Source organism: Lissotriton vulgaris, chromosome 4_1 (assembly GCF_964263255.1).
Source record: "Lissotriton vulgaris chromosome 4_1, aLisVul1.2, whole genome shotgun sequence".
Classification (NCBI taxonomy): Eukaryota; Metazoa; Chordata; class Amphibia; order Caudata; family Salamandridae; genus Lissotriton; species Lissotriton vulgaris.
This window is the reverse complement of record NC_141691.1, coordinates 2,019,447,344-2,019,462,319: the sequence shown is the minus strand read 5'-3', so window position 1 is coordinate 2,019,462,319 and position 14,976 is coordinate 2,019,447,344. Positions and strand designations below refer to the sequence as shown.

At 43.6% G+C, this 14,976-nt stretch overlaps 1 protein-coding gene across 1 annotated transcript in view; it reads right to left on the bottom strand.

The window, feature by feature from the left end:
• GPAA1 (glycosylphosphatidylinositol anchor attachment 1) overlaps window positions 1–14,976 on the bottom strand; it is a 106,831-nt gene that overhangs the window by 34,683 nt on the left and 57,172 nt on the right. Inside the window, exons 7-9 of the mRNA XM_086966426.1 lie at window positions 4,599–4,795; window positions 3,456–3,652; window positions 641–794 (exon numbers count right to left, since the gene is read on the bottom strand). Coding sequence (XP_086822552.1) covers window positions 641–794; window positions 3,456–3,652; window positions 4,599–4,795 — 548 coding nt within the window. The remainder of the gene's footprint in view (window positions 1–640; window positions 795–3,455; window positions 3,653–4,598; window positions 4,796–14,976) is intronic.

Genomic DNA, 14,976 nt, shown 5'->3' with positions numbered 1-14,976 from the left:
TGTTCGCCACGATTAGTTTGGGAGGGGAGTAGCCAACATATAGTGATGAAGGTGGGTGAAACCCACACATACTTTGGAACATGGCTAGTGGCTCATGCTCATTATGGGGAGGTGGAAGGGACCTCATGCATACTCTGGGGAAAGCTGAAGGTCCACATGTACGAGGAGAAGTTGAATGACAAGTCATGCATATTGTGGGAGGTGGAAAGCAGCCTCTGCATTCTCTTGGGAAGGAATAATGAGGTTTCTCACTCGGGAGGAATGTGGTTGGTTCCTTATGCATGCTTCTGGGTGTGTTCAATTCTGGTGATCCCCCGGCTACTATGCAAATGTACATATAATAGAGGAACATTGTAGGTTTCTAGTTTTGGTAAACAGTGCTTTTCCAATATTAAAACCTCGATGTGAAGAGACAGGACCTTAAAAGGCTCTTCACACAATGCATGAAGCTTGTTAATACATAGATTAAGGACAGAGGAATGTGTTTGAAGTGGGAATCCACTACAGTGATCTCCAATCCTGTATTCTAAGTAGATTTGACAGCTTGCCGAACAGATCACCCGCCCAGATCCCTCCTCAACCCCTTCGCTGCCCAACACTGCACCAAGGCGAATGGTCATATTGCTCCATAAAAGGATATCTTAAGGACCAGGATGAGCACAAGGAAGCCCAATGCTGGCATGTAGATCCCAATGGAGACAAAACGGGAGAGGGAAGGCAGGAGGTAGAAGAAGTAGGACTGGTGGAGGCGCTCCAGCAGGTTGTTGAGCTTGCGGAAAATTCCTTCTAGGGTCCTGCAATTAAGAGAGAAAGGATGATAAATCAAGCATGTCATCCTCTTTTCTGACACAATCAACACTGTCTTACAGGACACAAATGGCGCAGGGTATTATCACATAAAACAATGTATACAATAGGCGCTATGACTGGGGGGGTGGGGGGGGGGAGGCAGGTTTTAATGTTTACTTGACTCCCTGGTAGGTTGATGATAACAAGCCTTACTTGGTTACGAAAGAGGCACATATGGCTGTTGCTCTTGTAGTCTGGGTCATGTGGCTGCCAACAATAAGTAGAGGACTGTAAAGAAAAGTTATGTGTTGACATCCTACTGTAAGTATGCACTTATTTTATGTAACCTGCAGGTCACAGTTTTGCAGGGTCTGTTCTCCTGTGATTATGGTCCTGCATCTTGGACAGAAGTCAGTCTGTCATCGCCATTTTTCTCCAAGGCCAAAAAGATTAGTTGCGGTGTCTGGCAGGGCTCAGGGCTCTCTGCCTTTATTATTTAACATTTACACTTATCCCTTTGCTAAGTTACTTCACAAGGAAGGGTAACTTTCTGTATGTATGAAAATGAGGAATCGCTGATCTTTGGCATTTCACAGACAGGAGGGAAGAAAAGAGACAAAATAAATCAGGCTACAATGGCAGTTGTTTCATGGATTCAATTATGAATGACAACCAATTTTCTTAAGTTAAATCCTAAAAAAACTGAAATACCGGTCATCAAAACAGTCTCCAGCTGGAACTCATCTAAGTGGTGTTATGCATACATCCCCGCATAGTACATCATAGCTCAATATTTAGTCACCTTACACTAGAAACATAGGTGGCCCAAGTTACAAGCAGCTGCCATTTATAAATAAAGTAGTTCAAGAGAGTCCTTCCCTTTTGTGCCACTATATACCAGTCTTCAATGAGACTAAGATCTTTCAGTCTAGGCTTGAATACGGCAATGTGATTTATCTAAGAGACCCTGCCAAACTACTGGCTAGGCTGTAGACTGTGCAGAATGCTACAGCCAGACGCATTTCTGGAACAGCCAGACGCATTTCTGGAACAGCCAGACATCTTAATATCAACCCTATCGCCAGGAAGCATTGGCTGCCAGTCTAAGAGAAGGTCTTATTCAATCATATAATAATAGAAACAAGGAACAGTACATGAAGGCTCTCATAATTTCCTAGTTACTTTATTTAAGTGGTACAAACCTTCATGGGCCCTAGACTTGTTTCATCATTCGAGACTGGTTGTACCAAAATCTTATACAGTGACATTCAGTGAATACATGCTTTCTGTTGGTACACCTTCTTTATGGAACTCCATCTCAGAGCTGAAATGTGCCTGTTAACATTTTGGAAAATGCTGAAACTAAGTTTTTAATAAAATCAGTGACTTCTTGATCTATTCAGCTCTGAAGTTTACTGTCCTTGGATAGACTCCATTCAATTGTTTAAACTGTGCCTTTTTTTCTGCATCGTTTTATAGATCTGTTTTTGCTCCAATAACAGTTGTCTTTTTAAGTTTACAAAGTCCAGGAACAATTTATTTCTAGGACAATTAGATATTTTAAGTGTATTTTAAAAATTAAACTTACCATAACTAGTGCATGATGCAAACAGTATCAATAGAATATAAGCCAATCATGGGGATGTTATAATAGTTGCAAGCATCCACATCACTACCCAACATCCGCACAGAAACCATAGTCATAAACAGCATCATAACATTCGCCTCCACCCTAAAATCTATCTGGTGGTAAAAAGACATATCCTAAACCAAACCCAGTCACCCAGACCTAATCTCAGACTGTTTGATGATCTCCTAGACACTCCTATAGCCTTTCAGTGCTCATTCTTCAGACCCAAGGGATAGCTAATATTGCTAAGTCCAACACCTTCACAGAGGGCATCAACTACTCCTCTCCATGAAGGTCTACTGCTCCTCTCGAACAAAGCAAAGGAAAGGACAAAACACAACAAAAACTCTAATTTAGTTTCAATATCAAACTCTTCTCTGATGTTCTCAAGATCACTATTTAATAACGTATCTTGTCTCTCTCATTTTGGGCCCCTATGCGACTTCATATGTGTTCAATGTGTTACTCACAAAGACAGCAAGCAAGGTAGTGCCTCTTTACTGCAAACACCTGACTAGCCAATCCTAACTGGTCCCATTATAACTATACAAAGCATACTTAGCTTTGCCACCAACACCAAAACGACAAAAAAGGCCCATCTCACCAATCAATTACACCAGGCTTACCCTCTCCATGCCTCAGCAGCAATATCAGCTTTTCATTTCCCAAACACACTATTGCTCCATTAGCTTCCCCCGTCGCCAATTCTTCTTCAGAAAGGCCATTATAATCCTGATATTCACATGCATAATGGCCCAATGTTCGGTCTCTAAACAGGTTAGCAAATTCTGAGATGTTCCACCGTGAAGCACCACACAAGCATGTGTAGATTCCAAACCTAAAGTGTCTAGAGAACATGATACAGTTTCGTATGCACAAAATCAAAATATGTCAAGTGGTTCAAATCAACCATTTAACACAAGTGCATGCTGCGGCAAACCAACAACACACCATGCAACAACTATCTTCACAGAATTTGCACTATGGGTAATAAAAAGAATTCAATAAACTATCCCGAAGTTGGTTCTTCACTCACTTGCCAATGGTGCTCATGTCGTACTTGTACTGTCGAAAGCTGTTTATTCCACGCACAGTGATGGCCTCAATATGATAGCGCAGGAAGAGGCCATGGTCTCCCTGGGGCCTCCCCGAACTTTGCTTAAGCACCATCAACATCAAGGTCTGCAGGCTATGTATGTACGCGGGCAGATTGTCCCAGTCATTCCGCTGCAACTGGAAAAGGAGGCAGTGACAATATAGAGAGGTTTATTCAGAGGCAAGCAACATACATGACTAGGAATGCAGAGATCTCTACGGGTGAAAAATAACAAAATAGAAGAGGTTAGTGTGAGCATGACTGTGTGTGTATTGCAGCCTGTTTATTAAATCAAAGCTAACACACAATGGCGGTACACGTGCACTAAAATCTTAAAGTCAGCGTAACCTGAACAGAAGACAGAGTACCTCAATTTTGGACGAGAACGGCAAAGAGGCTCCTATTCCACGATTTACGTACTAGTCCGCATCCGTCCCCTGGATAGTAAAGGAGTGTGGATGTTCTTTCTTCCGACTCAACTGCAATCATTCTCTGAATGCTGTCTCCAGGTCCAGTTTCTAAAACCTCCTTCAGAAGGAAACCACGACTAACACGTTTTCCATGCAGTCTGGGGGTTCAGGAGGCCAAGGAAACTGATCTCATTTACAGAAGACCAGTCTAATAATGTGAAAAGGCTCTCCATGCCTTCAAACACACCTCATCTAGGTCTGTTGCCCGCTACACATCCCAATAAAGCGATCAATCTCTGATGCACATGATGAGGCTTCATACCCATCAACAGATCCCATTTCATTTTTTTTTTATGTAATAATTTTGTAATCAGTCCGACATTGTAATCTATGCCAAACAAAACCATGACAATCTACCAGGCAACTTTCTTTTGGAGTATGATGACTACACTTGGTAAAAAGATTAGCATTTTTATATAAAATGTTATTCAGAGATACTGAGGGCTTCTCTGTGGCCAGCGCGGTTTTCAAACAAAAACTATAGAGATACTTTGCATGTTCCGGTAGCGGCGCTGTGCCTTTCTGCTTATGGCTGCATTTCATGCACTCATTATCTAAACAGGGCGTGAGGGGCTGCATCAGTACAATAACATATAATATAAATGATCCTCACCTTTCCTTGGATAGTACACAGGAGACTGTTCTTCTGGCAGAATGCATTGAAGAGATTCACCAGATCCAGGTTGGGCAGCTGCCCATTGAGTCCTTCCACAGCGATGTCGAAGCTGGTGATCACGTCGCTGCTCATCTCCAACGAGACAGCTGCTTGAATCGCACCAGCTCGGCCCATCATCACCGACGTAGTCAAATCTAGGGTAAAATTCAAGGAAGCAAAATCTCAACTCCTTTCACGCACAGTTGGTATCCAATATAAGAAGAGGTGCAATCAGGAGTGCAGGCTGCAATAGGAGACTAGAGGAGATTTGCAACAAGGAACAGAATCTTCAGCCTGGAAGCCCAGAATTCCATAAGACACCTACTAGTTAACTCAAATGCTCAGGGTTCTTCTGTGTACAAGTTTAATGCAAGAGAAACACAAGGCAATTTTTCTACATGGGACTATTAGAGAAATATCTGGTTTCATGGTTGTACCCTTTTGGCAACACTATCCAGCTTATAGACCTACAGGTTGTGTGCTTACAACCAACATTACTAAATTGCAAACCAACAATGTCAATTGTGCATTAGACAACCTAGTCCATGTGTCCCCATAATTCCCTCTTGATTTAACTGAATCAAAGTTCCGCACAGGACAACACAATGAGAACAGGAGCAGACAATTTCCCTGGTAGTAAGAATGAGTGCTCCTTTTTGTTACATATCTGGAGTGGATTTAAATTCAACCTGTTCTTTACATCCAAGAAAAATGAGGAACTACAGTCCTGCTGGTTTCAAAAAAGGATCCTGAAATGCATTTTTCGGTGTTAGTGTACATCAGGCACAGATTCCCTGCACACATCTGAAGCATTCACTATTTTCCTTTAAAACACTTCTACACTATTCTAAACACTCCGTCATCAGTGCTTCTGTTAAAAATACTAGTCAAGCGCTACAAAGCAAGGACGTTTTAAAATGTGTGATACCACCAAGTGAAATATGGGGCTCTTGCTTCTTACAAGTGGAGAAGTGTGGCTCAGGGGTTAGAGGCGGCAGACCCGGAAGCTGAGATCGGCCCTGGACCACGGTTCAATTCCCCGCCTCGGCGGGTCTTGGGCTCAAAAATTCCACGGACTCGATAATTCTCGCTCCGGTGCCTTCTCGACTCACGGGTTCACACTCTGCGACTCTGGGCAATAGCTTGCTTAATCTCCACAACGGCCCCTCGCGGCGGGATGCCTGGCTTTCACCTTGTGGATACCCTGCCGGGGGTTATCGCACAGGGGAATACCAGGACGGGTTCCCTAAGCAAGCGCCGGGAAACCCTTTGTGGGTAGCTGTGCGCTATATAAGCTCAAATACATTTACATTTACACTGGAAAACCATCTCTAATTTTGGTGCCCGCAAATACTGCCACATTGAATGCTGACCATACTTAAGACATGCAGGTGAGCCGAGCCGGCCTCAGCCCCAGCACATTGACCCAGGGCTCAAAGCATGTGGAATCATAGTATCTGTTTGCCTAATTTTGCTAGGACTCCCATGATGGTTGCTCTCCACCCAAAAGTGCATACTGTCCCTCCTCCCGCCACTCCTGCTCCAACACTCTTTGTCTGGCTGGGGGTAGATGTGATGGAGTCTATCTGGTGTGTATTGCCTGCCACCAAGAAAAGCTTATAGTGGAATTCCTGATTCCTAATGCATATCGAATTATTGTATGTGTCTGCCCACAGGGTCTGCTGTTCCTGGTCCATGACCTGCCTACTGCAGTATTTCTCCCACTTTTTCATGTAAGCCTGGGCAGGCGTGGGCAAAGAAGTCTTAAGAAGAAAGTAAATGGTGGATATTACCCACCAAGTCCCAAGCAATTCTAGAATCATTGTTTCAAATAATGGAGGGGGGGTGTTTTCCGCTTTATAGCTATATGTTTTAGTTGGGTGTCAAGAACTTAAAATCTAAGTTGGACAAATTGGAGCTGCTCTATCTCATCGACTCCAAAGATACTATACATTGTGTTAACAGTCTTAAGTCACTCCCCAGAAAAACAAATCCACAATCATTCTAAATTCTCATCGTCTTTACTTGTGAAAAAGACTGCTCCTTAGGGTAGGGCTGAAATAGTTGTTAAAGTGTATCAGAATGTACAATGACACGAAAGAGGCGAGGCCTAGTTTTTATGCAAGTTTGTCCAATGTGAGTATATTGTTCCCTGCTGGTATACGGAGGTATACAATGGGTAGATTTAGTTTTTGTCCTCCAAATGGGCCCGTGTTTTATCAAGTTCTATTTTTGACCATTGATTATTCCAAGTTGAGCTGCTGCGTAATACAAAAAGGATTTGACAAAGCTGGGCCTCTCTAGTCTTCGATGTTGTAAAAGGGTCAACAAGATTCTACTTCTGGATCAGTTTCAAACAAATCATGATACACAAACTTCGAGTTTTATAAAGAATCTACCTTCCACTTATGGTTGCCATGCAGTGATATTATAAATGATGTCAAAGATGATGTTGTGAGTGATGTAATATGTAGGGGAATATGCAGTGCATGGTGAGGGCGCAGGTTTGAGTTACATGACATAACTAACTATAACTGGTGAATTTCAGTGTTTCACCCAACTATAACGTTACTTTAACCTCTGTTTTTTTCCAGTGAATTTCATATTTTTTTTCAGCTTTGACGTAATGGTATTTAATTACCATCCATTGATACACCTCTGCCGTGCACGGCCTCCGGCGATGCCTGGTGGGGGTTGACTGGAGGGCCTGGGCTGCGGCGAGGTACTGCAGCCAACCCCAATCTCCACACAGCATTGCAGGAATTGGCCACAATGCAAGCCAACCACACACAGCCTTTCACTGTGTGGCGGGGGTTGGTAACACACCTGCCCCATGGCTCTTTTTTTTTTTTAAAGATGTTTTTCTTTTTTTTTAAACCTCCTCCCCAAACCTTTTATGGCCCTGGGGACTCCTTTTGAATTACAGCATGGCACTGGAGGATGGTGTCTAGGGCCGAAATCAGCCCTGGAAGGGGGGGGGGGGGGGGGGGTCATCGTGCTCCCCCCTTCCCTTTTACTATGCAGCTGGGCCCTTGGGGATGGGGTTCCTGGGGCCAAAAATCCACCTGAGGATAAAGATTTGTTCCACCCAGGACCTGGAGCTTAAAAACAAAACAAGCACAGGAGATCGGACTTGCTATTTTTTACCTTTGTTTGAAAATTTTGCAATGGATTCGAGGATCCTCTGCAAATTTGTGGCACAAATAAAAAAGGTTTTTGGCCGCAGAGGGGATCCCTCTGGGACCATACCACCAGGCTTAGGGGGTCAGGGTATTGCTTCCCTCCCCTTGTGTGTGTTTTTTTTTTGTGTAGGACTCGGGTCCAGAGTCCTAAGATGGCTGCCACCACTTCCTGGTTGAGGTGGTGACAGCCAATCAGATCTCAGTTTCATATCCATCTAAAAGGTTTTTTAATTACTCAAAAACTACTGAACAAATTTGCACCAATAAATATTTTTAAAAACACTCTTTTTGGACCTAGATCTAGAAATTTAGTGTACATCCGTTTTAGCAGTTTAGGCCGTAGCTGTTTTATAGTTCCTATGGCAAAATGAATGATGAAAATGCATTTTGGAACTGTTCCCCGCCCAGTCTTTTCTTCTACCCCAATTGACGGATCACTGCGAAAGTTTCCAAGTGCAAACTAGGCAAACAAAGGAACTTTTTTTAAAAGTGTCATGGAGATTCGTCAAATGGCGTCAAAGTTATTAGCAACACAAAAAATTGCATTTCCAAGGAAACACGATCCTAACCAGAAATATATATATATATATATATATATATATATATATATATATATATATATATATATATACACACACACACATATACACATACATATACACATACATATAAATATATACATATATTATACACACACCTACACACATTCACTGATAGGCAAATTATTAAGTAATGTTGATGTTATAGTTAGGTGAATTTGTCAGGGACAACATTGATATTTTGAACACAAAAAAATCATAAATCACCAGTCATAGGCAGAGCTAACAATAACTTGCACCCCTGCCATGCACTGCTTATGACTTCACATATTACATCACTCATGACACGTTCTATGACATAATTTATATCACTGATGACATCACCAAATAAGTGTGCTCGTTTGGTTTACAGTTTACAAGATAGGGGTAGCTACCATATTACTTTTCTACCCAATTTTGTACAGCCTGTGTCCAGCTAATGGGTGCAACTGTTTACAAAAAGCATGTGCTTCTAAAGCATCATAGGTGTGTAGAGGTACTGCACAAGTTATAAATCTTTGCATTGAAGATTAACTGTGGGTGCAGGTGACAGTTGACTTGTGTTCATTATGTTCCACACAAGTTTTTTGGTACTGCTGAAAAAGTTTCCAGCAGGGCAAAGTTTCTATGTGCTACATACCAAGTATAGTAAGCAGCCTTGAATTATTAGACAGAATCATTTCATCATGGCAGTTTCTACTTAACATAGAAGACAATGACCACCAGGTATTAAGCTACATACAAGAGCTTGTTTTTTCAGGAGTTGGGATATCTGTAAAGTTTTCACCACGGTATAAAGCCTGCATGTACTATAATCATCAGAACCTTCAGGCGCAAATAGTGTTTTTTTTGCCAAGTGTTGGCATATAGTGTACACTGTTCCTAGTAGCTACTCTTTAAATGCTCTTTAGTGTATTTCTCATGAGAGTTTCACTGTCTGCAAACAGTCTGGTACAGGCTAATCCCTCTCCATACACTCAATACTGTTTACAGTACCCACTTCTCTACTTATATCAACTTCATTTCTCAATGTAGGTTCAGTAACAGTCAGGGCTTTGTACATATAAAATCTGCCCATAGTAGCGCATTACTTTTGGAACAGACGTTCAGTATTTTTAGAAACTTTGCTTTCTCTGAACAGTTGTATACAGATTAAACACCGAACGCAATGACGGTTTCCCATATATCTATGGTTGATTGTTAATGTGAACTACCCTATCCGTGAAGTGCATGGTATAGAGTCAACATGCCACATAACCCATGCTTTCTACACCTAAGGAGTTGTTTCTGTTCTGGCAATAATGATACCTCATTCTTCTCAGCTATTTTGTATTTGCATTCAGAGGTCTAATGCTATACCAGTTTATAAAGCAATGTGTACAAAAGAAGCTTGGATGATGTCATCAGTGATGTCTTCAATGATGCCAAATGGGGGGTGGAAGAGCACAAACTCCCCTCCCCTTTATTACGAAAATCAGTCCTGTGGGTTGGGGTCCCAGGGGCCTTCCCTTTTTTTTAGAATTACAGCCTGGGATAGGCTCCCAAGGGCCTATAACTAATGAATGCAGCCTGGCCGCCATTTTAATTTGTGGGTCTATTTATTTTTTTCGGGATAGTAGCATTTTTTAAATATATATATATTCGTCGTTTCATGTGCAACTTACGCTCGTACACCTTACGCGTTTCGACGTCCCTGACATCTTGTTCACAGGTGAGCGTTAAATGAAAACCATGTGGTATATGCCTGCGCCGATTACTTCAGGTCCCAGAATGCACCAACAGTGTCAATAGGACCGTGCATATTAGTTCAGTTACTGCTTGATAGCGTGATATACAATTATTAAGCAATATTGCCCCAAGTTGGCGCATTTAAATACTGCTGCTTAGTGCCAGTTGTTGCCCCATGATGGTGAAGTAATTGCTGCATCCGCACTGTTCCAAAGAGAGGAATCGCCCTCTCTCTTCACCCTTTCTCCTTCGTCCTTGCCAAATTGCTGTGGTGCGTCAATTTGTGCTGTCAAGCGGCTAGGAGCGGTCCATGCCCCCTCACTAAACATCACAAGAAGCACCCCCGCTTTGCTGGGGGGCGCCGGTACTGCAGGGCGGGCTCTGAACCAGGAACGGAGATCCTGGAAAACTGCGAGTTTGACCACGAACAACAAAAGAGCTCCACAGTGACTGATGATGCAGCTGACTTATACCAGATGGTTTTCATTTAACGCTCACCTGTGAACAAGACGTCAGGGACGTCGAAACGCGTAAGGTGTACGAGCGTAAGTTGCACATAAAACGACGAATAAAGTCAGCTGCATCATCAGTCACTGTGGGGCTCTTTTGTTGTTCGTGGTCAAACTCGCAGTTTTCCAGGATCTCCGTTCCTGGTTCAGAGCCCGCCCTGCAGGACCGGCGGCCCCCAGCAAAGCGGAGGTGCTTCTTGTGATATATATATGTATATATACATTTATTTACTTCAGGACAGAGGGCTAAATCCCAGAATCCTGCCTTGGCTGCCAACAACATCTTTCTCATGTTGCTAGCAGACATACTGGCCAAAGGAAAAGAAAGCTCTCTGGGTCAATCAGAACGCTCTATTTTTAAATGGGCGCTACTCGCGGATTCAACCATCCAAATATACAATTTATCAAAAACTACTAAGCGGATTTACAGCAAATCACAGTAAGTCCAATCTGGGGGCCAAGATCTAGCTTCCTGCCAAATGTAGTGTAATTCTATTCAGTAGTTTCTTCTGTAAGCTTGTTTATAGAAGTCTATTAAAAAATGCATGGGAATTTTGCATTTTGGGACCCCCCCCCCCCCCATTTTTTCCCTGGCTCCCGCTAGACGGAGCATCCCAATACTTTCCATGCTCAAACTAGTCAGAAAGTAGCACCTTTTTGGCACCATTTGACAAATCTTTCTAAAGATATTAGCAACACAAAAAGGCTTTTCCCATGAAACAGCTGGTCTAACTAGAGCTACTTAATGCCAACCACCAGTAGATAGTTATAAGTAGTAATGTTTGGTGTAATTTTGACCCCAAAATATTTTACATTCAACACTGCAATCTCAAAGGGAACTCTTCATGTAGACTTTGAACTGTTTAGGAGGTTTAGGGTCAGGACTGTATCCAAACTAATTTTGTAACCGGTCACTTCCTCAAAATCATTGACAATTAATGCAGGTAGGGATGTTTTGGGGCCTCTGAATGACAGCATTTTGTAGCAGCTGGGGAAATAAAAAAAATGGAAAGAAGTAATTATCTCATCGATTTTGCATGTGTGCAGTTAATATTCTAAACCTGCTGCTTTTAGGGGATGGGGACAGTTGCTACCACAAACACAAATAAACAAGCCACCCCGCCTCTAAACACTACCCGGAATGAAGGAGGGTGAAGAGGCTGCAGTGCTGTGCTAAGGCCAGCCTGAAAGTATTACTGTGAAATTACACAGGAACTGCTGAGAGACAACCTACAGTGCCTGATGGTATCGCATCCTGTCACCAGCTGAATCCTCTATCAAAAGGCAGGCTCAGTAAAGCTGCTTAACTCAACTCTCGTTCATGCTGCATGCTGCTGGCGTTACTAGCTGTGTATGAAGAGCTAGTATAGCGCAGTAGGCCTTGAAACTAGGACGGCAGCACTTACTTCATGAGAGAGTGAATCACTAAGTGCGCTACATGTGCAAGGCACTCCTGGAAGAAGCGAGTACTGCTAATTCTTTCTTCTGGTGAGTGTCTACTTACTGCTGATTGGATGATAGGAAGGGCAGGGAAGGAGTAGGTGAGTCAATCTCCTTTATGGCCTCCTCTTCAGCAACTTCAACCAACGCAGAGGAGAAAACAAAAGGAGGGTGGAGACCATGAATTTCCTCCAAGCCTGCACCACCCACTACTGCCTTGACTGTGCTTGTGTGAATTGTCTTGTGTCATGCCCCAAGACCATTGAAACCAATGGCATTGAGTTGCCCACTCCCAGGGGCACAAAAAAAGAAAAAGTTGCCTTTGTGCTGATCAAACCACTGGCACCAACAAGAGGCCACACCTCTCCAATGATGCAAGCACTCTAACTTGTGGCTCAGGGGTGAGTGACAATCTCGCTCAGCACAGGCAGAGTTACATGCCTTGTAACAAACAAACAACAACAACACACACATCTCAAGACTGATGGAACAGCCAGTCCTTTCACTGGGATGTTTGTGTGTTTCATTCTTCTCTTCTTCTGTTTGGCAGGGCACAGCCCGTTTCGCCCACATGCACCAACTGCCCCAACATCATTGCAGCTGTGGCAAAGAAGGCAATTGTGTATTCTTCTGAACTAATTACGAGTCTTTGAATGTCTGCAGTTTGACAGATTCATCATGCTGGCGTTCTATGCTAAAGGCAAGAGGAGGATAGGCAAAATCCCAGCCTCATTCCTCGATGCAATTTGAACACTTGGGACAGATAGTCTTTCAACACAATCTTTGTTGTAGGACGTTGATAATTTTCCATTACTGTTGAGACCTATCTGGGGTCTATTCCTACTGCTGCCCAGTCAAAAGGCAATCAACATTATTATTTTCTTTTTTGAATCTGTTCGCTCAAGTGGACTGCCGACCTGATGATGTTGTGTGTCTGCATGTTCTTTCCAAATTCCTCTACATGGACTTAAAATGTTAAAATGTTCTGATATGATTCACAATATTCTACATTTATAACACTTCACATGTTTGCATCATTCCAATGCCGAGCTAGCAAGGCATAATCATACTAGTCCAAAGGGCATCAGTACATTTTAATACAACGTTAAGCCAAACAAAACTTCCTCCCCTACTAGAGTGCCTTTAGTCCAGGGATAATACTATATACCCCTCGAATCATTATCCAAACCTCATTCAGAATCCTGTGACTGGTCGCCAGACTGATGTGTACCTTCCACAGGGCAGCCACTTCACAATTACCCAATACTACCCACTGATCCAGTTCCAGGTTAGCTCCTACATCTAATCCCTCTACGTACATTCAAATACATGAATTATATAATCAAATATGTCCTCACGTTATCTACAGTGAAAAAAAATCAGACTTGGCTTCAATGGCCAACAAGAAGAGTTTCCCAGATATCCATGGACAACCTCTCCCAAACCCCCCCAACTCTCCTACATCCCACTGTCCCTTCCCTTAATAGCATGAACAACAGTCAATTGTACCATTGTCCACTTCCTTATGTCCTGTAACAATATTCTGAGGAAAGGTGCTCTACTGGCCTTTTAACTCTCTGCGGTTTTCAGTTTAGCATTTTTCAAATTCAGATCAATGGAATGACAAATCTAATATTTCAAGAGTTTCATTCACTGTATCTGACCTAATGAGAACATCAGAGATCCTTGGACGATAGCCTCACTTCTTCCTCTTTTAAAATAGCCGACCCTTGACCCTAAGGACCCAAGCAGCTATCGTCCTATTTCCAGAATTCCATTTCCAGCAAAAGTACTGGGAGAAACTTCTCGATGCACAACTCACTGCACACATTTCTTCCAGGAACCTATTAGATCACTTACAATACAGGTTTCGAGAAGGACATTGAAAAGAGACAGCTTTGGTCATGGCAGCTGAGGAAGTTAGGACAATATTAGATTCAGGGGGCAAGGCCGCCTTGATCTTGTTAGACCTATCGGTGGCATTCGATACAGTGAACCATGAAATACTAGCCAGTAGATTATTGGAGCCGTGGATCCGAGACTCTGCCCTCTCACGGTTGTTGTCCTACCTAGCCGACAGAACCTTCTCCGTTGAACTGGGAGCCTTCTCATCCAAATCTTTCAAACTGCCTTGTGGGATGCCTCAGCCACTACTTCGCCACCAATGAGGGATCCTCGCCTGGCACCCTTTGGGAGGCCGGCAAGGCTGTGATTCGTGGTGTGGCTAGGGGACTTGTCCACGCCAAACGGGCGGACTGGCTGGCCCGGCTTGTGGAGTTGGAGTCCCGAGCTGCCCACCTAGAGGCTGCATTGGCTCTCGCTGGCTGTGAGGACCCCACTCGGCAACTGGCGTTGATTCAAGAGGAGATCCGCCAAATCTCACTAGACTCGGTCCAAATGTTGTGGCGCGGGTGTACGGCTGGGGTGATAAAAATGGCAAGCTCCTCCACAACCTGGTCTCCTACCCCAAGATCCACCGGGTCATTCCTGAAATCCAAGCCTCGGATGGCACCCTTCAGGTAACCTCCGCGGCCATAGCCGACACCTTTGCAGCATTCTACGCTCGCCTCTACGCAGAGCAACCAGCTGACGCGTCCTTAACTTCCCTCTTGAGTGGTGCTGATGGCCGTCTCCTCTCCCTCGCTCCTGAAGCTGCAGAGGCCCTGGAGAAGCCCTTCACCTTCGACGAAGTCCGAGAGGCTATCCCCCGCCTTCATTCAGGTAAAACATCTGGCCCGGATGGGTTTCCGCAGGAGTACTACGCCACCTTCCGAGATATCCTAGCCCCTCAACTGTTGGGCCTGTTCCGACAGGTGGTGGATACTGGCCACGATCGTGGTCATCCCCAAGACCCAACCGCCTTCCACGAACTGTGCAGACTTTCGTCCCATCTCTCTTA